Here is a 24019-nt window from a genome sequence, read left to right as displayed (position 1 = left end):
CACCAAAAAGCACATCGGCACTACTGCCGCGTACTTCACATATCACCGCTCAGTGAATATACAAACGCCATGATGAAAAATACCAATGAGCAAAGTGCATTGTTTAACCCACCAACCTCAAGACTAGAGGGTTTCGTTACACCGGCCGTACAGACAATAGCATAAAGGCTTTTACTTGCCATCTTCGTGTTCGCGATAGTCAAGAGTTGTAGTGTGCAACATCTGTGCACCGGGCCCCAGTGCATAAACCAGGTTTTCAGCAAAAATATGTCGCTTCTTTTAATAAAAATATGCCGGAGGGAAAATGTCTGGTGATCGAATGCTTGGTAGTCTGTAGAAAATCCTGTCACAGCGTTGATACGGCTAATTGTACACCATTCTATAAAAGCGGCAGCGGGGCTTAACATTCAAGAACAATGGAAAAGCACAGACAGAGAACAAGTACTCCCACGTGCGAGCTTAGTTTAAAAAAATGTTGGAGCGATTTCCTTTTTCTTGGCGCATCATTCAGGAGTATCATTTCCAGAAATCATGTGCGGCGAATAAATATTTGTAGTACTTTAACCCAAATATATGCGACTAACAACCGCCTCATACTAATGAAAATATACTAGAATTCCAAGACTTTCTAAGAAAAGAAGCTATGGTATACACTGCACGCCTTTTTATAGCAGATGCACGTTACGTACGTCATTGTGACCACTACCAATTCCCTCTCGGAGTGAAACTGTGCGTGCTTGTGTGCGTGTGTCTGTAGAAGATGTTAAGATCGGCCTCTTTGGCTGGGCACCGCTTGGACGCGAGGGACGATTGCAGCTAAGCCTACCCTGATTTGTTCCGGGTCAACGTTTTCGAGGTGCGCCAAAAGAGGCGACAACACGCAACTCATACTTCGAATTCTTTAGGGCTCTTGGCTCCCCTCGTCAAAAACTATTTGGACACGCCTGACTGACTGACGGCCTAAGAAGAGCTGTTGGAAATCGAGGCTGCTTGATTTGTTCGACGTGCCACGAGACGCGCTGAACAATTAGCCGAAAGCTTGGGATCCGTCGTCAGGTATGTTTCCCACACTCTGTGGTGCTTTCAAGTCTTCCACTCCCCCAGGCCCCAGCCTTCATAGCGCTGCAGACCCTATTCTGCACGTGCGATGCAACGTTATTGCACTGTGCTGTGTTGTGCGTATTATTGCATTATGACCTACGTTGTGTTTCTCTCTCGCCGTGGGACGAACTGAACGTGCATCCTTTCTATTTCCTGGGTAGAAAAGAAGGCAGTCTTTGGCTTTCTCTCTCTTTCTCCCTCTCTTTTTTTTATCCTCATTCGCTGCGCCGTGCTCCCTGCTGGGCTGCAGAAATTAGGCGCCTTTTTCTAACCACTACCCCCCCCCCCCCATGTGGGGGACGAAGATGAAGACGGCAATTTCTTTGGACTGCCCTGGACGGAATGGACATGCAGTCTGTCCGTTTACAGTGATATGCAAAGCGGCTTTCCTGTAAGGTTTATTTTCCAACCAAAAACTCTCCTTCACAGACTGCTTTTCTCCCTCATTGTGCCTTTATCTTTTCGAATTCCAGCGAATGCACACGAGCACGCGAGTACAACAAAATGTCACCTCTCCAAATTCCAGCGAAGGCACGCGAGCACAAGATCTCAAAAAGGTGATTGGCAAAAACAAAATGAGCGAGAAAAGCAGTTTGTCAACGAGAGTTCCTGGTTTTGAAAACTAACCTTACAGAAAAGCTGCCTTGCAGATTATTGCAAATTGTCCATTGTTTTCTCCTGCAGAGAATTTTAGGAAGACCACGGCTTAAAACGCGAGCACCGAGACGCTCTGAACCAGCTCTCAGAAGTTTTCATCAAGCTTCCATGATGCTACCATCAACATATAGTATTATGCTACCTTTAGTGTGTAAATAGTGTATATAAACGTTGCTCTTATCAAAACCGGCTACTCTGCTTGACTTCTACCTGACACTTGGCTAGCTCCTTCGAATACATCACGAGCAAGCAAAAAAGGGCGCAGAGTTGTTAAGATGAAAATGTGCAACATCACATCGCTTTTATTACGTGACATATTCGTTCTCCGCCGCATTCGCCCGATTGTGTCCACATATAACTTTCCAGTTTTTATAGCGACGACACACCGTTGATTGCGGTCACGTCATTGAATGTCAATTAAACAGCGGTTGCATTATTTATTTACAAATTACTTATTCATAAAGTATGGTTAAGTAATTTATCATTTGGCCTCCTAAGGAGGTTTCACACTTGACTTACTTTTTTATCAAGACTTATCTATAATGTTAAGTTTTATTTGGTTGATTTTGAGCATTACCTTCGCAACAGAAGTAAATCTGTCAGCGACAATCATTCTTAACCTCTCCCAGTGCCAGTAGGTCTGTTCAAGTTACGTGATGAAAACCAGTTTGCTGGACTATGTCATATATTACATGCCACTCAAATTTCGGTCTCTGCATTTTTGATGAATCCAGCCGTCTTTTGTAAAGTCTCTATTGGCAAGTGTTTTTTTTTTAATTTTGTTTTGTTATTTTTAAAACTGGTGGCCTCAGACAAGCTTATTACGCCGCTTCTCACCACTGGATAGCCGTTGTTACGCGCGGCGCCAGGGCCGACGGGGGAAGGCCGTGTTCTTTGTTCATCAAACAAGTCACCGAAGGGCTGCCAGCCTGCTGTCCGCCGTGTATCGTCCATCTTAGCCGGGAAGTGAGGTGGCATTCCGACAACATAATACGTTCGACTAGATGATAACAATGGTTTCTTGGTGTCACAGGTGCAGTGTGGTGGCCACGCCCCAATCAAAGATCTTGACTTGAGCGAGTGTGAGCGGCACCGTCAGAAATGGTGTGTGTGTTTCGTGATTCAACAGCGCATTCTGGACTCATTCCCTAATTTAGTCAAAACGCACACTTTATAGTGAGCCACCCAGCTCATTCGCAAGAGATCTCTCGCCCTGTCTGTACAGAATGTAATAAATCCTCTGTTAAGTTTGCCATCTTACTCCTGAGTGCACATGCGTTTTCCTTTCTGTCTCTCTACACGCCCTTTCTTGCCCCTATTTCTCCACCCCCAGTGCTGGGCAGCAAACCGGATGCCAAGATATGGTTAATCCCCCAGCCTTCTTTTCTCTCTCTTGCCATCTTACTGCCTTGACATTTTCATCCCGGATATCCAATGTCTCAAAAGGCCGGTACAAATAGATAAGTTAAAGAATAAAACAGATGGTGAATATTTTCTGCAGCATTTTCAGCCGCTGCATAAAAGTGGTCATCCTCGAAAATTATCAACTTTAACACCGCGGACAGGTGCTGATGTACCCTGAGTAGGTTCGAGCATGTATTATGCCTCGACGCTTTTAATCTTCATTGAACTTCTTCCTTTCGATTTCATCCTTCGGGGCTTTATGTAGTTCTTCATCTAACGCGCTGCATTCGTACTGCACTGCTACCACTTCATTTCTTCTGTATATACGAACTTTTTCGGGCACAATTATAGGCTGCCATCTTGGACTGATGATGATGCCGTTTTGCATCCGCATGAATATTCGAATAGTGCTATGGTGAATTCGCACGTATCAAAACGCTGGGCCAATACATTCAACGTCGTATGACCATAATCATAGCTAATTACGACACAAAAAACAGCAAAAATTGCTTTTAAGCCTAAGTTGGCAGTGTCTGCTTTACTGTAACTGTTACATTTATTTTTTGTCAATTTGTCCAATATGTCATTTCATGCAGCGGCCGCCGAACTTGTGCCGCTGTTCATAGTGGTACTCTCGGTCTCTGAAGCTGGATGAAGATAACTAAGAAGCCTGATTTTTACTGGACACATAAAATGTGAAACGAAGCTGTGAATCAAGATGAAAAAAGAAGACAAATCTGTGAAAAGTCAGTACTGGCGCATAAATGGCGCGCCGATTGCGCCGATGAAAAACGTCGGCGGCGGCGGCGGCGGCGCGCCGATCAGTTCGCGTCGGCGGCGGCGGCGTGGCGAAAACTTTTGGCGGCGGCGCGCCGGCCAGCCCGCGCGCACCTCTAGCCGCCACCAATTGCACCACTAAAAAATGTTCTAGTTCACCATAGTCTGGGCAACGCCTCCTCTAGAAAGATGCCTGAGGAATGGCTCGCGCTCCCAGCGGAGTTGGCCTCCCTTCAGTTTTAAACAAGCTCCGCGCGGTGACGCTCGCGACCGAAACTAGTTCGGTTCAGACTGTCACGGTGGATGGACGTGTTTTTTGAGCGCTCCCGATCGACTGCACAGATAAGTGTTTTTGCATGTTTTGAGCTTGTCTTTATAATTATAAGTCAGCAGTTGAAATCTTCGTAGCACTTATTTTATGGTACGGCTTTTTCGAAGGCCAGTCACCAGGTATTTATTAGTGCGTGTGTGTGTTTGAATTTTATGTTGTTTTTTTTTTCTTTTCCCACCCCGTGGGGGAAGTGCGCGTACATTGAACACGCAAATTTTTGTAGTAGAGCTTAGACTTTCTTTTTTTCGTTGGGCAGAGCTCGAGTTTAGTAATTATCGAGTATAGGGACAATTGGTGTCAGAAAGACATGGTTAAAAAGACTGTAAAGTGTTCAGGATGTGGAGTGGGTTTGAAAGTGGACCCGTGGACCCAAGTGTAGAAGCGGATGGAGAAGAGGCTGACGCGAAGTGTAGGAAATGTCAGGTTGAGAAAAAAATGAGAAAATCATGGTTGCCCAGAGTGAACTGCTGATGAGAATCGCCGAGCTCGAGGCTGCGTTGGCGACAGAGCAAGAGAAAACGAGGGCAATGGGAGAAAGGCTGAAGTCCGCCGAGGAAGCACTAGCCAAGGTGAACAGAGGAGCGGCCTACAGAGAACAGTAGGAAACCGGCAACCAGCACGGCGGAGAAGAAAGAGCAAGCAAGTTTGGAAAAAACAGGTTCAGCTGGTACAATTGTCGCAAGGCCCAGTTTCAGCGAAGTAGTGGTGGGGCTGGGAGGGGACAAAGCAGCCGGCGTCACAGGTGCAAGTAGCCCCAGGGTGCAGGACGCTCCAGCTGAAAAGTCACAGCATGTGATAATCGCCGGGGACTCGAATATAAATCGATGCACAGAAGCCATCAAAGAGAGGGTAAGACGTGACAAGAGGGTTGCAGTAGGGGCGCTCCCAGGTCGCAAGCTGGAAGCACTCATGAGGCAAGCGAGCGCAAAACTCAAGACTACAGCTGATAGACGAAATTTCGTGATAACTTCAGGTTGTTTAAACGATGTCTTAAATGAAGATACAGCAGGACTAGCAACCACACTGGCGAAAGGCGTCGATGACATGCGCGCCACTTCTCCTCAGGTACAGGTAGTGATATGCACTATACCGGAGGTACCGGTGCGTGATAGCAACCTCCAAAGAGCGGTTGTCAACGCAAACCGAGAGATATGGCGGATTAGTCGAGAGAAAGGCTTTGAGGTGGTGGAAATAAACAGAGAGGTGCATAAGTGGGGTTGTTTTCAACGAGACAGAATTCACTTCAATGGGCCTCTATGTCATGAGGTGGGTTGGCGACTTGCAGGATGCGCAGTAGCTTTTTGGGGGACAAGCGGGCCCTTCGGGGTGCAGGATAGCTAGTAACGAGGAAAACAATCAGGGAGACTCTTTGACAGGTGGTATGGACAGATACGATTCCAAAGTGGCACCAGTATCTAAGATAGGTAGAGTCCAGGGCAGAAATGGACGTAGCCACAAGCGCCGAGCCAATTCAGACATGGGGTATATTAACATGCAGGGTGGCAGGAACAGGCTGAAGTGGGAAGAGATAGAAGAACAGCAAAAGGAGGCGATGCCGATGGTATACGGTTTTGTAGAAACACATCTCAGGGACATGGAACAACCTCCGAAAAATCCGGACTACGCGTGGGAATATTGTAATAGAACAGAAGGCAGCAAAAAGGGGGGTGGTATTGGGGCATTCATTCATAAAAGTACAGTCTGGCAAAGGGTCAAGCAGGAGTGCAAGGAACATTTATGGTTAAAAGGGAAAGTGGCAGGGCAAATGACACTCCTTGGTTTGGTGTACTTGTGGATGGGAGCAAAGGCCAGAGAGGAAAGCCAGGATGGTAGAGTGTATATCAAAAGACATTGAGGAGCTAGGGGGGGAGTTTGAGATAATTATACTAGGAGGTATGAATGTGCACATGGAAGATATAGATGGGTATACCGACTCGACAGGCAAAATGATCATGAAAATGTGTGAAAGGCTTGCTTTGATCATTTTCAACAGTACCGAAAAGTGTGAAGGGCAAATAACATGGGAGGTAGGAAGGCTGTAGTCGACGATAGATTATGCACTGATGTCACATAGAATGTATGATAAGCTCAGGGGAATGCGCATAGATGAAGGTGGCTCCAGAAGTCTGGGTAGTGATCACAAACGTATCAAGCTAAGTTTTGGAAGAGCAGTTGAAGTGGGAAGGAGACAAGATGAGCAACTACAGGAAAATTTTTATCCAGAAAGGCAAATTGAAATAGCCACTAAACAAATTGAGAAAGTAATCACGGAGGATAATAAGACAGTGTGGGCATACACGAATCTAATTAGACTCTTTGAGCTAGAGCTTGCTAAGACAAGTCACCCCGGAAAAGAAGACACAAACCCAAAAGTTGGTGGGATGAGGAAGTTAAGCGAGCCATAGCAAAACGTCAGGAAGCGTCTAGGGAACACAGACATGCTAAGCAGCGGGGTGAACCGACAGATGATGTTGAAAAAAAATAGAAAATCTTTAGAAGCTGTAGAAGGGATGCATTCCTTCTGATCAGTGAAAAGATTAGAAGAAAGGGAGCTCAGTGGCTGGCAGAAGTACATAAAAAAGATAGAAAGGCAACTGCAAAATTCTGGAACCATTTAAACTCTCTAAGAAATGAGACGAGCCTAAAGCAGAGGTTTATAACTACAAGTCAAGGTGCTAGGCTAGAAGGGGCCGAAGCTAGTGAATATATAAAAACAAGGGTTACAGAAAAATTTCAACAAAGAAGTGCCTTATGCACCCCAATAGACAAGTATGAATCAAGTGGTGCAATGGCTCTATTTTCACAACGAGAGTGGGAAAGGGCTGAGAAAAGGGTTCCTAGTAGTACATCAACAGGCCCAGAAGGCATTCCAATTATGCTGATAAAGACATTAGGTCCAAAGTCTAAGCAGGCTTTGAAAGAGGCAGCGAGAAAAATAATAATCAATGGTGAGGTCCCCGATGAATGGAAACTTAGCAGGATGAGCATGATCTATGAAGGAAAGGGGGACAAAGCTGACATAAACAACTACTGTCCTATAACAGTGACATCAGTGGTCTACAGGCTCGCGATGCAGATTATAAAGGAAAGACTGTTGTAGCCGGAGAGCAAGGCGACGCTGGACTCAGTTGGTGGCGAAGGTTTTGATTGATATGTGGGGCTTAACGTCCCAAAACCACTATATGATTATGAGAGACGCCGTAGTGGAGGGCTCCGGAAATTTAGACCACCTGGGGTTCTTTAACGTGCACCCAAATCTGAGCACACGGGCCTACAACATTTCCGCCTCCATCGGAAATGCAGCCGCCGCAGCCGGGATTCGAGCCCGCGCCCTGCGGGTCAGCAGCCGAGTACCTTAGCCACTAGACCACCGCGGCGGGGCGTGGCGAAGGTTTAATGTGTTAAGCAAGCGGCTCGCATGCCAATATAAGTACAGGCACATGACGTAGCCTGTGACGTCAGTACGGCGCGTCATACGTTGGCTACTACATCTCTTCCCTCTTTTTATTTAGCAGCATAGCCAAAACGTTCGGGAGGCTTTCGAATTCTTGTGCTTCGTCGCAATTCAGGTGGCGCGACGTTTTCTTGGGAGCTGGTGTCAGGCGCCTGCTGTGATGGCAGTTCCGTCACGCTGGCTCGGTCAGGTGGCGGAAGTCGTTGCTCTGGTGCAGGCCCGTCCGGCGGCGATGCGGTGTCGCTGTCGCTTTGTGACGGATGGAACCCGGCTGTGCCATGCGGGTTTGCTCAGGAATCCACACGCTTCTGGGAAGAGGAGCAAGGTATGTGTTAGGAACAATATCGTCCGCATGCAGAAAGCGCTCGTGGTCTTCGATTCGGACTATGTATGTTCCTTTGCTAACTCGTCGCACAACTGTTCCTTCCAACCAACGTGGATCACTCGGTCGGTTTCCTCGCACACGAACGTTGTCGCCAACCTCGAACTCCCTCCATGAAGTATGGGTTTCCTGACCCTGTCTTCGAGCTATATTTGCTTCGGCACGTTTCGCTAGCTCCGGATGCAAGATGCTCAGCCTCGTGCGTGGCCTCCATGAGAGAAACAGTTCGGCTGGCGTCTTACCGGTCATCGAACACGGTGTGTTTCGGTAGGTGAACAGGAACTGGTCTACCCGATGTTGCATCGTCCGAGTCACTCCCGTGTTCTGCTCGTCCCGTAGCTGTTTGATGAAGCTTCGCTTGACGGTCTGGACAAGCCTCTCCGCCGTGCCATTTGAAGCTGGGTGGTAAGGTGGTGTCTTCGTGTGCTGCACTGCATTGGAGTTGAGAAAATTTGTGAATTCAGCAGACACAAATTGCGGCCCATTGTCAGTCACAATTCTCTCGGGAATCCCAAATGCAGCAAAAACAGTGCGGAGTTTTTCAACTGTCGCCTGTGCTGTAGTGGACTTCATGTGCAGAACATCCACCCACTTGGAGTGCGCATCGACAAGCACTAAAAACCAGTCGTTCTTGTAGTAGGCAAAATCCAGGTTAACTCTCTGCCACCTGCGGGTTGGCCATCCCCACGATAACATCGGCACGTGGGGCGCAGAGTTCTGCGTTAGTTGGCAAGTTGAACAACCTCTTACAGTTTCTTCAATGCGGTCGCACAACTTTGGCCACCACACATGGCTTCTTGATTGCATTTTCATGCGAGTGATGCCTGGATGCCCTTCATGCAAAAGCGGTAAGACTTCAGATTGTACCGCTTCAGGTATAACAACCCGAGTCCCCCATGTTATGCAACCAGTCTACCGACAGTTCGTCTTTCCGCGAGAAGAATGGGGCTACGTTGTCTTCTGACACGTACGATGGCCATCCATTCAAAACATACATTAGCACCTCAGACAAAACTGGGTCTTTTTGGGCTTCGTCACTGATCCTTTTCGCAGATAGTGGTACGACTTCTACTGCTGAAAAGAAGTGAACGTAGTCGCTTTCGTCGGTGTCGTTCGGAAGCGGTAATTGCGATAACGCGTCCGCGTTTGCTACTTGGGCTCCCTTTCTGTACACCCATTTTAGCGATATGCAGCTAGCACTAGCATCCAGCGCTGCATGCGTGCTGCTGCCATTTGCTGAATTGGCTTTGGTTGCCCCAGAAGTCCCTCCAGGGGAAGTTGATCGGAATAAATGGTGAATTCACGGCCGTAAAGATACTTGTGAAACCGTTTGATTCCGAAAATCACAGCCAACGCTTCCTTTTCTATGTGTGCGTAGCCACTTTCTGCCTTGCTCAAAGTGCGTGACGCATAAGCTATCGGCCTTTCTTCCCCGTTCACGACATGAAACAACACTGCGCCAAACCCGTAAGGAGAGGCGTCGCAGACTAATCCAAGAGGCTTCTTTGGGTCATAGAATGTTAGCACGCTCGCTTGCGTAAGGAGGCTCTTACTCTTCGCGAAGGCTTTTTCTTCTTTTGCGGACCAGACCCACTTCTTATCCTTCTGAAGCAGTGCATACAAAGGCTTTAGCCTCGAAGACATGTTTGGCATGAACTTGGAGTAAAAAGTTATCATGCCGAGGTACGCTTTAAGCGCACTGATGTTCTTGGGTGTGGGTGCTTCCCTTATGGCTTCAACCTTCTCGACGCATGGGTGCACACCATTTTCGTCAATGATATGCCCAAGATATTTGACAGCATTCAAAAAAACTTGCATTTTTCCTTTCTCACTTTTACGCCGTGGTCCCTGAAAACCTGCAGGACTGCTTCCACCCGCGCCAGGCATTCGGTATGCGATGCTCCCGTGATGAGGACGTCGTCGAGGTAGCATACCACTCCCGGTAGTCCTTTCAACAGCTCAGTCATGATTGCTTGGAAAACTGCAGGTGCACTTGAGATTCCGTACGGCATTCGAACATACTGGAACAACCCCATGTGAGAGTTTATAGTCAGCAAGGGTCGCGAGTCAGGGTGCACCTCGGTTTGCTGATATGCCGTCGAAAGGTCCAGAACGGTGAAAACCTTGCCCCCAGCCAGTGTCGTGAACAAATCCTCCACCGCGGGCAGTGGGTAATGGTCGGTCTTCACACATGGATTCACCGTCAATTTATAGTCTCCACACAATAGTACTGTGCCGTCTGGCTTGTGAACAGCTACCAGCGGCGTGGCCCAGTCGCTGCAGGTTACGGGCACCAGTACGCCCTCTTTTTGCAAGTTGCCTAGCTCATGCTCGACAGGTTCACGAATGGCATACGGCACAGACCGCGCCTTGCAAAAGACTGGCATGCTTCCTTCCTTAAGCACCAGTTTTGCTTGGTAACCCTTTATCAACCCTAAACCAGGTGAAAAAACGCTGGCATAACTTGACAGGATGCTGTCGACAGACGGTTGTGCGTGCACCTCGTGAATGCTGTTTAGGTTCATTCCAAGGTTTGCAATTCAGTCGCGGCCTAGGAGTGCTGGCTTCTCTCCTGGTACCACGATGATTGGCAGGACTTTCCGCTGTCCCTTATAATCGACCAAGACCTCCGCTTGGCCTTTCACTTGTAGCGTCGCTCCGCCGTAAGTCTTGAGCTTCATCTCGCACTTCACAAGCTGCGGCGGCTGCTTTAGCTGCCGGTAAACGCATTCCGGAACGAGTGATACGGCTGCGCCCGTATCTACTTGCATCTTCACAAGCTGGCCGGCTATCTGTACTTCAACTTCATATGGTTGTTCCGTGCCCACCAGATACACACCGTGCAGCAGCAGCTCTGTGCCTCCGCTCGCTTCGTCACTCACGTTGTGGACGGTGCCAGGCGCCGGTTGCTTGCATCTGCACATGCGCGCCAAATGTCCCACGCGCTTGCAAAGATGGCATTCGAACTTACGATAATGGCAGCAACGGGCGTCATGCTCTTGACCGCATCGATAGCAGCTTTGCATTGAACTGTTCTTCGGCTTGCAGGCAAACTCCGGTTCCTTCCCCGTCTTCTTTAGAGCGTGAATGTCGGCATCCATATTCGCAGTTGGTCGGAATCCCCTCGACTCCCGCTCCGCTAGCTCAACGCTCTTAGCAAAAACGCAGGCCGATTCGAACGTCAGTTCTTTCCTCTTCAGTAAACCCGTCTGAATGGTGGAATTCCGTAACCCAGCGACGAACCGGTCCCGTAAAGCGTCGTCGAGAAACGTACCGTAGTTGCACTTGGCTGTCATGTGCTTCAGAGTGACTGCAAATGCCGCGACGGACTCCCCTTCTCCTTGGTACCTCCTGTTGAATTTGAAACGCTCCGCTATGATTTGACTTGAAGGCTCGTAGTGGCCACTCAGCACTTTCACCAAGTCCTCGAACGTCTTCTCTTCAGGTTTTGCAGGTAGAAGAATGTCCTTGAGCGTCTTGTACGTTTTCTTTCCTATGGCAGAGATGAAGGCTGACTTTTTAAGTTCTTCGTCTTGTACGCCGGCTACTTTGCAATAGTGCCCAAACCATTCTACATACGATGCGAAATCTTCGTCTCCTTCTTCTATGAAGGCATCAAATTCCCACATCTTCACCATACCTTACCTTTCGCCTTCCAGCTGTCATTGCTCACAGGATCCGCACCCGTCGTTCTGTGCAGCCTATCCCATCTTTGTCGCCATCTGTTGTAGCCGGCGAGCAAGGCGACCCTGGACTCAGTTGGTGGCGAAGGTTTAATGTGTTAAGCAAGCGGCTCGCATGCATTTATAAGTACATGCACATGACGTAGCCTGTGACGTCAGTACAGCGCGTCATACGTTGGCTACTACAACTGCCGGCATAGATAGAGGGTGAGGGGGAGCTGGGGGAACTGCAGAATGGGTTTCGAAAACACAGGAGGTTGGAACACAATCTGTTCTCACTGACGCAGCGCATCGAAATATCAGAAAAGGAACACAGGCCCCTGTGGCTAGCATTTGTGGATATCAAGGGAGCGTACGATAGCATGGTTCGAGAGGAATTGTGGGGAATACAGGACACACGCGGCGTGGAACATGTAGTCACTAATCTTTTAAAAGATATTTATAAAGGTAACAAGGTAGTTATAAAGTGGGAAAAACAGGTATCCAAGCCTGCAGAGGTCAAACGGGGGCTTAGGCAGGGGTGTCCTCTGGCACCCTTATTATTCATGATGTACCTACAAGGATTAGAGGCCAAGTTAGAGGAAAGTGGACTGGGCTTCAATCTTTATTTCGTCAAACAAGGAAAACTCATTGAACAGGCACTACCAGCAATGATGTACGCAGATGATATAGTGCTAATTGCCGACAACAAGGAACATTTGCAGAGATTGGTGGACATCTGCGGTAATGAGGGAGATAGGCTACATTTTAGATTCAGTAAGGAAAAATCAGCAGTCATGCTTTTTAATGACAATGAAGGTAGTGTGCTTAGAATACAGGGGGTCACACTAGAGATAACAGATAAATACAAATATCTGGGCGTATGAATAAGCAATGGGGCAGAGTACCTAAGGGAACACGAAATATACGTGACAACTAAAGGTAAAAGGAATGCAGCGGTAATGAAAAACAGCGCACTGTGGAATTACAATAGGTATGATGTCAGAGGAATATGGAAAGGGGTCATGCTTCCTGGTCTGACGTTCGGCAATGCGGTTTTGTGCATGAGATCAGAAGTTCAAGCAAGATTAGAAATTAAGCAAGGTGGAATAGGTAGGCTTGCCTTAGGAGCTCACGGGAATACACCAAATCAGGGAGTACAAGGTGATATGGGATGGACATCATTTGAGGGCAGGGAAGCTAGCAGCAAGATAAAATTTGAGAAGCGATTGAGAGAAATGGGGGAGGAGCGTTGGGCTTGGAAGGTTTTCAGTTACTTGTACATGAAGAATGTCGATACAAAATGGAGGAAGCGAACCAGGAAATTGACTGGTAAATACTTGAAACAGCAGGTGGCCAAACCAAAAAGAACTATCGGTTAAGAAGAAAGTGAAGGAAACGGAGACTGACATGTAGAGAATGGGCATGATTAAGAAGTCCGCACTAGAGATCTATCGAACTTTTAAGTAGGAAATTGCCAAGGAAAGGATCTATGATAATACTCGGGGTAGTTCTTTACCGTTTGAGGCCAGGACGGGAGTACTGCGAACCAAGACATATCGGGCCAAATACGAAGGGGTAGACACAGTATGCAGTGCGTGTGGAGAGGAAGACGAAAGTGCCGAACACTTGATAATGTTCTCTAAAGGGATTCACCCTCTAGTTCCGGATGATGGCGCATAGTTTTTCAAAGCAGTTGGGTTTAGGGACAGAGAGGGCAAAATAGACTTTAAGCGGGAAGAATTGATTAGAAGGAAGTTATATGATTGCTGGCTAAAGTCAAGGCACGAGTGAAAATAAACGCTTCCCTGCAAAGTACGAATCCTCAACCTCACTTCTTAAAAGGAAAAAAAATCTAGTTTTTGGTTCATTAAGTATTACGGCTTGGTGGCGCATCCATCCATCCATCCATCCATCCATCCATCCATCCATCCATCCATCCATCCATCCATCCATCCATTCATCCATCCATCCGTCCGTCCGTCCGTCCGTCCGTCCATCCATCCATTCATCCATCCATCCATCCATCATCACGGCGGCGGCCGGTACCAGCTAAGCGTTTTCCATCTGCGGCCCATAGGGGCGCATCAGTAGAAAGTTGTTGGAGACCTGCAACTGTGCATCACTGTTTCGGAGGCTATGCAAAGTGTTGCGTTGTTGCACCGTCCGCCACAGGTGACGCTAGCGACCGAGAACATTTTAAAATGAAGGAGGAAAAGGGTGTGGCAGTTGTTTTTCTTCTCATGCGGCAGGCATCTTTCTAGAGGAGGCGTTGGTCTGGGCGAGTCGACCGTCGGCTCCTTCCCTCACTGGCATGTCTGGGCACGCTACCCTGGCGCTGCGCGGGCCTACGTCACAACGCAGCGCCATTTCCCTTTCGGCGCGTGAAATCCTCCTCTTCTACGAGCTGTGTTCCGCCCGACGATTCGCTCGTCACGGCAGATGTTCTCAGGCCTCCACGAGAGGTTGACGCGCTGCTTATCAGGCGGCTTCTCGTTCGTGAGTTCGACTTCGGCTTTTGTGCGGGAGTCGTCGCGCTCTAGGCAAGCGTACTTTACTTGCTCGGTCTTGCGGAGTTCCCTGTACGACCTGCAAGCCCGTGAGTGTCGCACTGTGCTGCATCTTGGGTTAATAAACCCGTTGTTCTTGTTTTCCTGCCTCGTGCGTGGTTTCTGCGCCGTGTCGGAGAAAACGACGAACCCGGCCGCAGCATCGTCGCACGCAGCGGCAATGGAGGACGTCGCATCCTTACACGGTTGCGCTTAGTAGGTAAGCCTAGTGCACGAGGGGATATCCGATGGCGGAGCCCCCACTGTGGCTAACGAATGGACACCTCGTAGCTCTAAAGGATCACCAAAATCCCCCCCCCCCCCTGTAGGAGGAAAAGGCGTGGTCTGGTTTCGTTGCCGTGAGCGTGGTCACACCGCGCGAGTGTGCAACGCGCCCCAATCGACACAAAGGCCTGCTCGCCCGTCGGGAAACGGGGTGAGCTGTCGGTGAGCTCCCCCTTGCCGGCGGCTGCAGCAGTAAGAGAACACGGGAGTGTAACACAACCTCTGGCACCGATGGCGTGTCATGCTGGACATGACATTCCAGCCACGCCGGCGCCATTCATCGCCCTTACGATCGCTGGTCGAGAGTTTGCGGCGTTGCTGGATAGCGGGGCTTATATCTCGCTGTTCGGCGAAGAGCTTAGGGCTCATTTGCGCGACCGCTCTGTCCGCATTCAAGCTTGCGACACTGCCTTACACCTCGCCAGCGGTACCACCACCTCCTGCGGCGCTGCGCGGTTGGTTTTGCGTTGGGAGAATCGCGCACGCCGACAGCGCTTTGTGCATCTCCCTGGTCTTTCCGTGCCTGTAATTCTCGGTCGCGACTTTCTCGCGCACACAGGTATCGTGATTGACGTCGCAAAGCGGAGGCTACAGGGACGGCCCTTCCGGCGCCCTACGGCCTTTCGCTGCATCTCCCGTGGTCTCGGCTGCCAGTAAGTCGCCGGACGCCACGTGGAGGAAGGAGGAAAGGAGACCAAGCGTTGAACCCACGGCCCGCATCTCCCCCTCCGACGCCAGGACTGGTCCTTTGGCCAACGCGACGGAAAACGGTCCGTGTGTACAGCTTTCCCTCGAGCATAATGATGCCGCGGTGAACGATGTCTCGGCTATGCCAGTGACCCCCCCCCGCTAAGCAGCAACTCGAATGGCTCGCTGCCTCCTTTGCCGGACAGCTTGTCAAAACGCGAGAAAGCACGCCTGTCGTCGCTGTTGACACGTTTCAGCGATATGTTCACGGAATGCCCGAGTTGCACCTCTCTGGTGAGACACCGGATTGGCACAGGTGACGCACGACTGTGGAACTGCAATCCTCGCATGGTTAGTGCGGCAAAGAGGAAAGCAATTGACCAGGCACTGGTGAGTTGATTGAGACCGGAGTGGTCCAACGCTCAAACAGTCCTTGGGGTTCACCGGTGGTAATGGTCCCCAAAAGAAACGGTTCTCACCGGCTCTGTGTGGACTATCGCCGGGTGAACGAGGTCACGAGGAAGGATGCTTATCCCATGCCTAACGTGGACTCGATCGTGGCTGCTCCAGGCGATGCTTGCTACTTCAGCACCTTGGGTGCTAGCCGCGAAGAAAACTGCGTTCACCTCTCACAGAGGTTTGTACGAGTTTACCCGCATGCTGTTTGGCTGTTCTGGAGCTGCAGCTACGTTCCACAGATTGACAGAGCGCATTCTAGGGGACGCAAAATGGCAACACACCACGGCGTACCCAGCGTACACACCACGGCGTACCTTGAAATCTCCCCAGGAGTCTTTCAAGGTGGTGATACCACGCAGTCCAAGGAAAGCCACCCTAGGTTATTTCCACGACTCGCCGTTGGCCGGACACGCGAGTGGCCTTAAGACTTTTCAAAAGTTGTGCCACTCCGTTACCTGGCCTGGCATGAAGCGCGACGCCCTTCACTACGCCTGCTCATGCCGCGTGTGCCAATGCGTGAAGCCTCGCGGGGGCAAGCTTCCCGGGCTCATGCAATTGATCGACAGCCAACAACCTTGGCAGGTCGCGGCCTGTTACATTATGGGACCTTTCCCAAGAAGCCGGAGAGGCCATGTTTTTCTCTTGGCTGTCACAGATCAGTTCACGAAGTGGGTCGAACCGTTTCCCCTTCGGAAGTTAACGGCACACGCAATCTGGGACAAGTTGACCGAGGTCTTTACCCGCTTTGGCTTTACGGCGGAGTGTATCACGGACAATGCATTCCATTTCATGGCCAAGGTGTTTGTGGATGCGTTTGCTGCCCTTGGCATTAAGCACCATAAAACAACCACGTATCACCCACAGGCCAACCCGACCGAGCGGATCAACCGGAACCTCAAGCCCTTGCTGACAGCCTTTGCGCAACAACACAGGGATTGCGATGCCTGTCTCAACGAGATAGACTTCTCCTTGCGGTCTACGGTCAATCGCTCGACAGGGTACATGCCCGCCTTCCTCAACTTTGGGAGAGAGCTGCCTAACCCCATGGACCGCGTCCTACCGGGCGGTGGCGAGGCAAGCGCCGCGAAAATCAGCCCGTCTGGCTACGCGGCGGCACTGCGCTCACGGATGGATGCGGCGCTCGACCTGGCGCGTTCCAACTTGGCAAAAGCGCGAGCTGGTCAAAAGGCTCAATACGACCGGTCGCATCGGGGTGTCCGTTATGATGTCGGCGATCTCGTCCTCAGGCGCAATCACGTCTTGTGTGACGCCGCCAAAGGCATCTCGGCCAAGTGGTTGGGCCCATACCGAGTGCAGACCAAAGTGTCGCCCCTTGTATACAAGCTGGCTGACTCCCAAGGGAGACCTGTCGGCGGTCCAGTTAACTTCTCCGACCTCAAACCTTTTGTTGCCCGCAGCAACAACTTCGGGGAGGGGGAGGCGGTCACCGAACCGCAGGGAAACCGGGATAAGGCTGGTTCCGAACCACGCCACCGGTACAACCTGCGAAAACGCAGGTTGTACTGGTGTACAGGTTGTACCGTATTACTATTGCTGTTGAGTGTGCTCATATAATTCACTCGTTGCTGATCTTATCGGGTGACGTCGAAACTAATCCTGGCCCTAACGGAAACGCTGCTATTCTTACTGAGCTACAAAAGCTAAGTGCCGGCCAGGCCCAGCTGATTGCCGAAGTTCAGAGTTTGAAATCTCAACTAAGCACAACGGATAAAAGAATAACAGACTTAAACAAACGAATGGGCGATCTCGAAACACATTACCAAACTCTTCTTCCCCTCAGAAATGATATCGAAAAAACACAGACTAACGTAATCAACATGACTAAAAAAATTCAAGAGCTAGAAACTTCCCTGGATGACGCTGAAAACAGGTCGCGCCGGAATAACCTTCTATTCTACGGCATCCCTGACCCCACTAGGAATGAAACGTGGGCTGAATCTGAAAAAATGATAATCGATATCTGCAACAATAACCTTGGACTAACAGTGCAGCCTAACGACATAGAACGCGCACATCGTCTCGGTATTCATTCACTAAACCGAAATCGTCCCATAATTGTGAAATTTTTATCATACAAAACCAGAGATGCACTTTTATCAAACGGCAGGAAACTGAAGAACACTAACTACAGCATCGGGGAGGACTTTTCCCGCCCCGTTCAATATGCGCGCAAGCAATTACTTGCATTTGCAAAAGCACGTTCGGACAAGTTCTCCTTGCGGTTCAAAACGCTGCACGTCGGGTCGAAGCGCTATATATTTGACGCATCATCACACATGGTTAAGGAAATTGCATAGCGGTTACCCCGCCAACAAAGAGCAATAAAACGCCAAACGGCTTCCCCATGTCATGTTCTCTCGTTTTCCGTAATATTCACTAACATACGTAGCCTTCTTCCAAAACGTGAACTCATATCCAACATTATCTCGTCATCAAAAAGCAACATACTCGTATTAACAGAAACGTGGCTTACCAGCGATATAACGGATGCGGAAATATTAACTGACTTACAGGACTTCCACGTGTACCGAAATGACCGAAATGGCTCACGGGGGGGCGGAGTACTTATCGCAGTTCATCGGGGCATATCTTGCTCCGTTGTTAACGTCGATTCCGATACCGAATCCTTGTGGCTAATTTGTCGTACTAACACCGTAACTGTCCTACTTGGCGTCTACTACAGGCCCCCGCAAACGGATCCAAATTTTCCATGTCATCTGAACAATTCCATTCAAAAACTTACTTCCGCTTACCCAAAGGCTCGCATTCTTCTGTTCGGTGATTTTAACTACCCTAATATTGACTGGCAAAACATAGTTACTTCTACATTATCATGTCACGCAGAGGCGAAAAACTTCCTCGATGTATGTCTCAACTTTAACCTTACACAATTAGTCGCCCAACCAACCCGTGTCACACGAGGATCAGCAAATATTCTCGACCTGATATTAACCAATAGCCCCGAGAACCTATTATCTATTACTTACCTTCCTGAGATCAGCGACCACAAGGTCATACATGCTTTATTTTCATTTACCTCGACCAAAAAACAGACGACTAATAAAACAATTGTTCTTTATGATAAGGGTAACTATAGTGCAATATCTGAAGATCTCAGTAACTCTTTTAATCAGTATGAATCTACATTTCACACGCGCTCAGTTCATGACAACTGGTTGATCTTTAAGGACAAAGTAAATCACCTCTCTGATATGTTTATCCCGAAGATTACTTTTCAAACTAACCGCAATAAACCATGGTTTTCTCGGCATTTAAAAAAACTTGAAAACAAAAAGAAACGACTTTTTCGTACCGCCAAACGCAACGGCAAGCCTACTGCATGGCAAAAATACATCGAAGCTGAAAAATCATATTTGCTATCCGTTCGTAAAGCCAAATACTCGTTTTACCATATAGACTTACCTAATCTCTTAATCAGGAACCCCAAGCAATTCTGGCAAGTTCTAAACCCCACACATCCTTCCGATATTAAACTAACGAATGATTCACACGAGACAGTGACTGACCATGATTGCGCAGAAATATTCAACGAAGCATTTGCATCTGTCTTCACTACTGAACTTGACATGCCCTCACAGTCGCCATCATTTAACGTAGAAACTTTCATGCCTGCTGTCACCTTCTTCGAAGAAGGCATTTCATCTATAATCCACAAATTAAAACTTTCTTCATCAGCTGGTATGGATTCCATCAACTCGAAACTCCTCAAGAATGTGAAATCGACTTGCGCAGCATACTTATGTCTTATCTTCTCACAGTCACTCACCTCAGGAATCATGCCGGATGATTGGAAAACGGGCAAGGTCGTTCCAGTCTACAAATCGGGTAACAGAAACTCACCCTTGAACTACCGCCCCATTTCATTAACCAGCGTGCCTTGTAAGATCATGGAACACGTCATCTACTCACAAATCTTCAATTTTTTGGACTCCAACGAATTTTTTCATCCTTCACAGCACGGATTTCGAAAGGGCCTTTCTTGCGAAACCCAATTAGCACAATTCGTTCATGACCTACAGACTAATCTCGACTGTAATATCCAAACCGACTCAATATTCCTTGATTTTGCAAAAGCTTTCGACAAGGTTCCTCACCAGCGTCTGTTACTGAAACTTTCAAAACTAAACTTGCATCCTAACATTTTCAGGTGGCTTGAGGAGTTTCTAACTAACCGCTCGCAATCTGTCTATCTTAACGGCCACCTGTCTAAACCACTCCCAGTCACCTCAGGCGTCCCACAAGGGTCTGTTCTCGGTCCTCTCCTATTCCTAATATATATTAATGACTTACCATTGCATGTTTCCTGTAACATTCGCATGTTCGCTGACGATTGCGTAATCTATCATACTATTACTAATTGTCATGACCATCACATCCTTCAGAGCAACCTTAACAATATAATAAACTGGTGTAATATTTGGCTAATGACTCTCAACCCCACTAAATGCAAACTCTTGTCCTTCTCTCGTCGTCACAATCCCTCTCGCTTTCAGTATTCTATTTCTAAATCATGTATCGAATTAGTAGAATCGTATAAATATCTAGGAGTCACCCTTTGTTCTAATTTATCATGGCGCGCCCATATTACAAACATCATTTCAGCATCGAACAAAACACTGGGTTTTCTTAAACGCCACCTTCGCCTTTCCCCACCACATGTTAAATTACTCGCGTATAAATCGCTTATAAGACCAAAATTAGAATACGCATCTGCCATCTGGAGCCCCCATCAAGCATACCTAATCACTGCCTTGGAAGGTGTTCAAAATCGGGCCACCCGTTTCATCCATTCCTCATATTCATATGACATCAGCATTTCACCATTGAAACATGAATCTGGCCTATCACTCCTTTCTTATCGTCGCCGCATTGCTAGCCTAACCCTTTATCATAAGTTTTTTTATTCTTCACTCAATCAAGCCCCTTATATAACAGCCGCCTCACGCATTTCCCACCGCACCAGTCATTCACTTCAAGTTGCCCGCCCGCCATCACGCACCACTACGTTTGCTGCTTCGTTTTTCCTCAGAGCAGCTTCAGACTGGAACGGCCTGCCCTACGACATTGTCACAATTGCCTCATCATCTACCTTCCTGGAACGCCTCACCGATCATCTGCCATGTTAATTCAATTTTAACTGTTTGTTTGCAATGTTAATTGAATCTCCGCTGTTTTGAATTGTAATCCCACCCCTTATGTAACACCCCCTGAATGGGGGCCTTTAAGGAAATAAAACTGAACTGAACTGAACGCACTTAGACTGATTTTCGCCCCCGGCATGTAGTGGGACGTTATCCTCCCCCCCCATATAAGGGAGCGGAGATTATAGCTGCTGTGCGAGAGCCCATCCAGCAGCAACAGTAACGGCTTCCTGGCGAGCTTTCTCCCTGGTAACACCATTACACGCGCTGCGCACAGAATATCTACCCGGTTCCCAGCACTCCCGGCTGCTCGAGAGAGAAAAGCCCTTTCTACGGTGTCTCACTCTCTCATTGGGTATCTTCCGCGTAGTCGGCGGGAGAAGGGAAGCGTGCGCCCGTTTGACTCACGCAACCTTCAATCCGACGGAGTAGGCTCTCTTTATTAGGCTAGCTTGTCGCGCCTCAGGGGCCGCACCTTCAGCTGCGTTTCTGCTTTTCACCCACACCCCAGCATTCGTGATGTCCTCCTCGATGGCCCGTTCTTACAAGAAAAACCCCGGGAGACCAGCCGAGCGCTCTGTTGTTCTGCGGGCACCGGCCGTGTCCATGCCGCCTCTGTTGAATGCTCTACCAGGCCCCGGCCAACAAGACACCGCCTCGTTGTGAAGTCACTCCTTGGGCGTTCCAACAAGGCACTGAGGCTTCGGTCGCCTTCGTGTCGACTCGTCGCTGGTCCAAGCAGCGCAAAGTCTGGGTGGGGTTAGACCCAGAGTCCGTCCCGCGTCCTTTCTGCAGACGCACCCTTTCGGACCTGCTCGACGCTTCCGGAGGTGCCTCGATGCCGCCTGTTCCTGAGGCCTCCATACTGCGACGCTTGTGGTGTCCTGCTGGTGCACGAGGCTACCCACCTCCGTTCGCGGGCTCACCGAGCGAAGTCCGGCGGTCCTGTCCACTCCGGCGGTGCCGCCTGGCCCGGGCCTTCGACCCGCCTTGTCGACCGACTTCGATCAGGCGGTCATGGCAGCCTCTTCATTCAAGTCAGCCATCGCTGCTGCGGTGTCCGCCACCATCCTGCGGCCCCAGGTTCCTGCTGAGACGCTGCCGAACGAAGACACCGGTGCCCTCGTCGATCACGTGGACGGCACTGAGCTGGACCCCCGTTTTTTCTGTGTCAGTGGATGCTGTTATTACGGCATCTTTAGGGCGGCCTCGGTCTTAGGAGGGGGGATGTGGGAATTGAGAGCGCCCTCCTACCTGGCGCCTCGTTCCCCAGCTGCCGCGCGCGCACCGACGCCTAGCCCGGGCGCGCATAAGCACCGGCATCCGCCAAGATGTCTGCCAGGGCGCCTATTGGTCTGGGCGAGTCGACCGTCGGCTCTTTCCCGCACTGGCATGTCTGGGCACGCTCAACACCACCTAGAACTAGTTCTAGGTGGTGTTGGCACGCTACGCTGGCGCGCTGCGCAGGCCTCCGTTACAACGCAGCGCCATTTCCCTTTGGGTGTGCGTGACATCCTCCTCTCCTACGAGCTGTGTTCCGCCCGACGATTCGCTTGTCGCGGCATATGCGCTCAGGCCTCCACGAGGGGTTGACGCTACGCTCAGCACGCGGCTTTTCGTTCATGCGGGAGTCGTCGCGCCCTAGGCAAGCGTACTTGCTTGGTCTTGCGGAGTACCCTATACGGCCTGCAAGCCTGCGAGTATCGCACTGTGCTGCATCTTGGGTTAATAAACCCGTTGTTGTTGTTATCCTGCCTCGTGCGTGGTTTCTGCGCCGTGCCAGAGAAATCGACGAACCCGGTTGCAGCGTCAGTGGAGGACGTTGCATCCCTACACGGTTGCGCTTAGTAGGTAAGCCTTGTGCAAAACCTATCTCCACAGCCCGTTTAGTGCAAACCATTCTCTTTTTCTGAAAGTATCGACACACCTTACCTGCTTTATTTATTTTGTGATTTTGTAAACTTTTCCCTCTATTCATATGTACCCGCTTTGTCCAGATGAATTAAAGCAGGAGGTTTACAAAACAAATACATCTTTGTCACTGCACACTTGCTCTGACAGCTGACTATTTCATTGATTATAGTCTTCACAAAAAACAAAAATTCGCCCACAGGTTCGTAGGCGAATTCGGTTCTTGAAGTTGTATGTACAAGCATAGATACAACATTCTTGGGATGGAAGGAGTTATGTTTGGGTATAGTGCCTAGAATATACAGTGTATTCTAGGCACTATAGTTTGGGGCAAGTGAAGGATGGCCAGTTGGTAGACGGCGCCTGACGAAAAGGCAAGATAATGAAAAGTGGCTGCGCAGACAGAGTACTAAGCTGTTCGCCTCTGCACACGCATTTGTTGCCAAAGCCCGTAAGCTTTTGTTCATCGCACCTCGCGCTGGTGAATCACCTGCACGATAGAAGCGTTCTCACGTTGAGCCAGTCTTAAAACAAGTGGTCCCAGTCACCACATCGCTACTAACAGGCTAATGTGGCGGCATGCTGTCACAGTTAGTGTGGACAGACGGCAGCATCTTGTGTACTAATGGCGAACTCCATTGAGAGAACAAGAGTAGAGGGACAGGGCAGTGAGGAGTGGGAGGCAAAGCACTGAGTAAGGGGCTACTCGATCTGCCACTGGAATGCGGCACGCTTCCGGAGAGCAGGTGAAAGGGTGACAAGTGGGAAGACCATGCGATCGAAACATTCCAAGCTTCAGCGTATTTTATGTGGGGCAGCAGCACAATAGACGTGAAAACGGTCAGCCACTTGTTCTTCATTATTCCAATACATATACGTTTCTGCAGCGATGCATTCGGTAGACGTCCAGCTGTCTCGTCACCACCTGTACAAATCAGCGAAACAGTGGTTTCGAACTACATAGTTGCTACCATCGCCCCTGCACTCGCTGGATGAAGAAAAATTCATAGACTGATGTTCGAAGGTCACATGACTCGTCGTACTGCGCCTATTACGCTTTTCAGGCGAGAGCACTGGCAACTCTCGTGGCTGTTCATGGTGCAGCAAAAGGGCTCTCGCTCTACCAATGGATGACAGTGCTCCTGTACCTGTTCGACCATTAAAACCTACTGGCTCC

General features: G+C 49.3%; 1 protein-coding gene across 1 annotated transcript; it reads right to left on the bottom strand.

Moving 5' to 3' along the window:
• Positions 1–10646: 10646 nt before the first annotated feature.
• On the bottom strand, positions 10647–11735 carry LOC142795515 (uncharacterized). Its single transcript, XM_075886071.1, has one exon. The coding sequence runs from the start codon at positions 11733–11735 to the stop codon at positions 10647–10649; it is 1089 nt and encodes a 362-aa protein (XP_075742186.1).
• Positions 11736–24019: the final 12284 nt, after the last annotated feature.

This window comes from Rhipicephalus microplus, chromosome 2 (assembly GCF_043290135.1).
Source record: "Rhipicephalus microplus isolate Deutch F79 chromosome 2, USDA_Rmic, whole genome shotgun sequence".
Classification (NCBI taxonomy): domain Eukaryota; kingdom Metazoa; phylum Arthropoda; class Arachnida; order Ixodida; family Ixodidae; genus Rhipicephalus; species Rhipicephalus microplus.
Note: the sequence above shows the minus strand (reverse complement) of the source record. Positions and strands in the feature narration are given on the sequence as shown.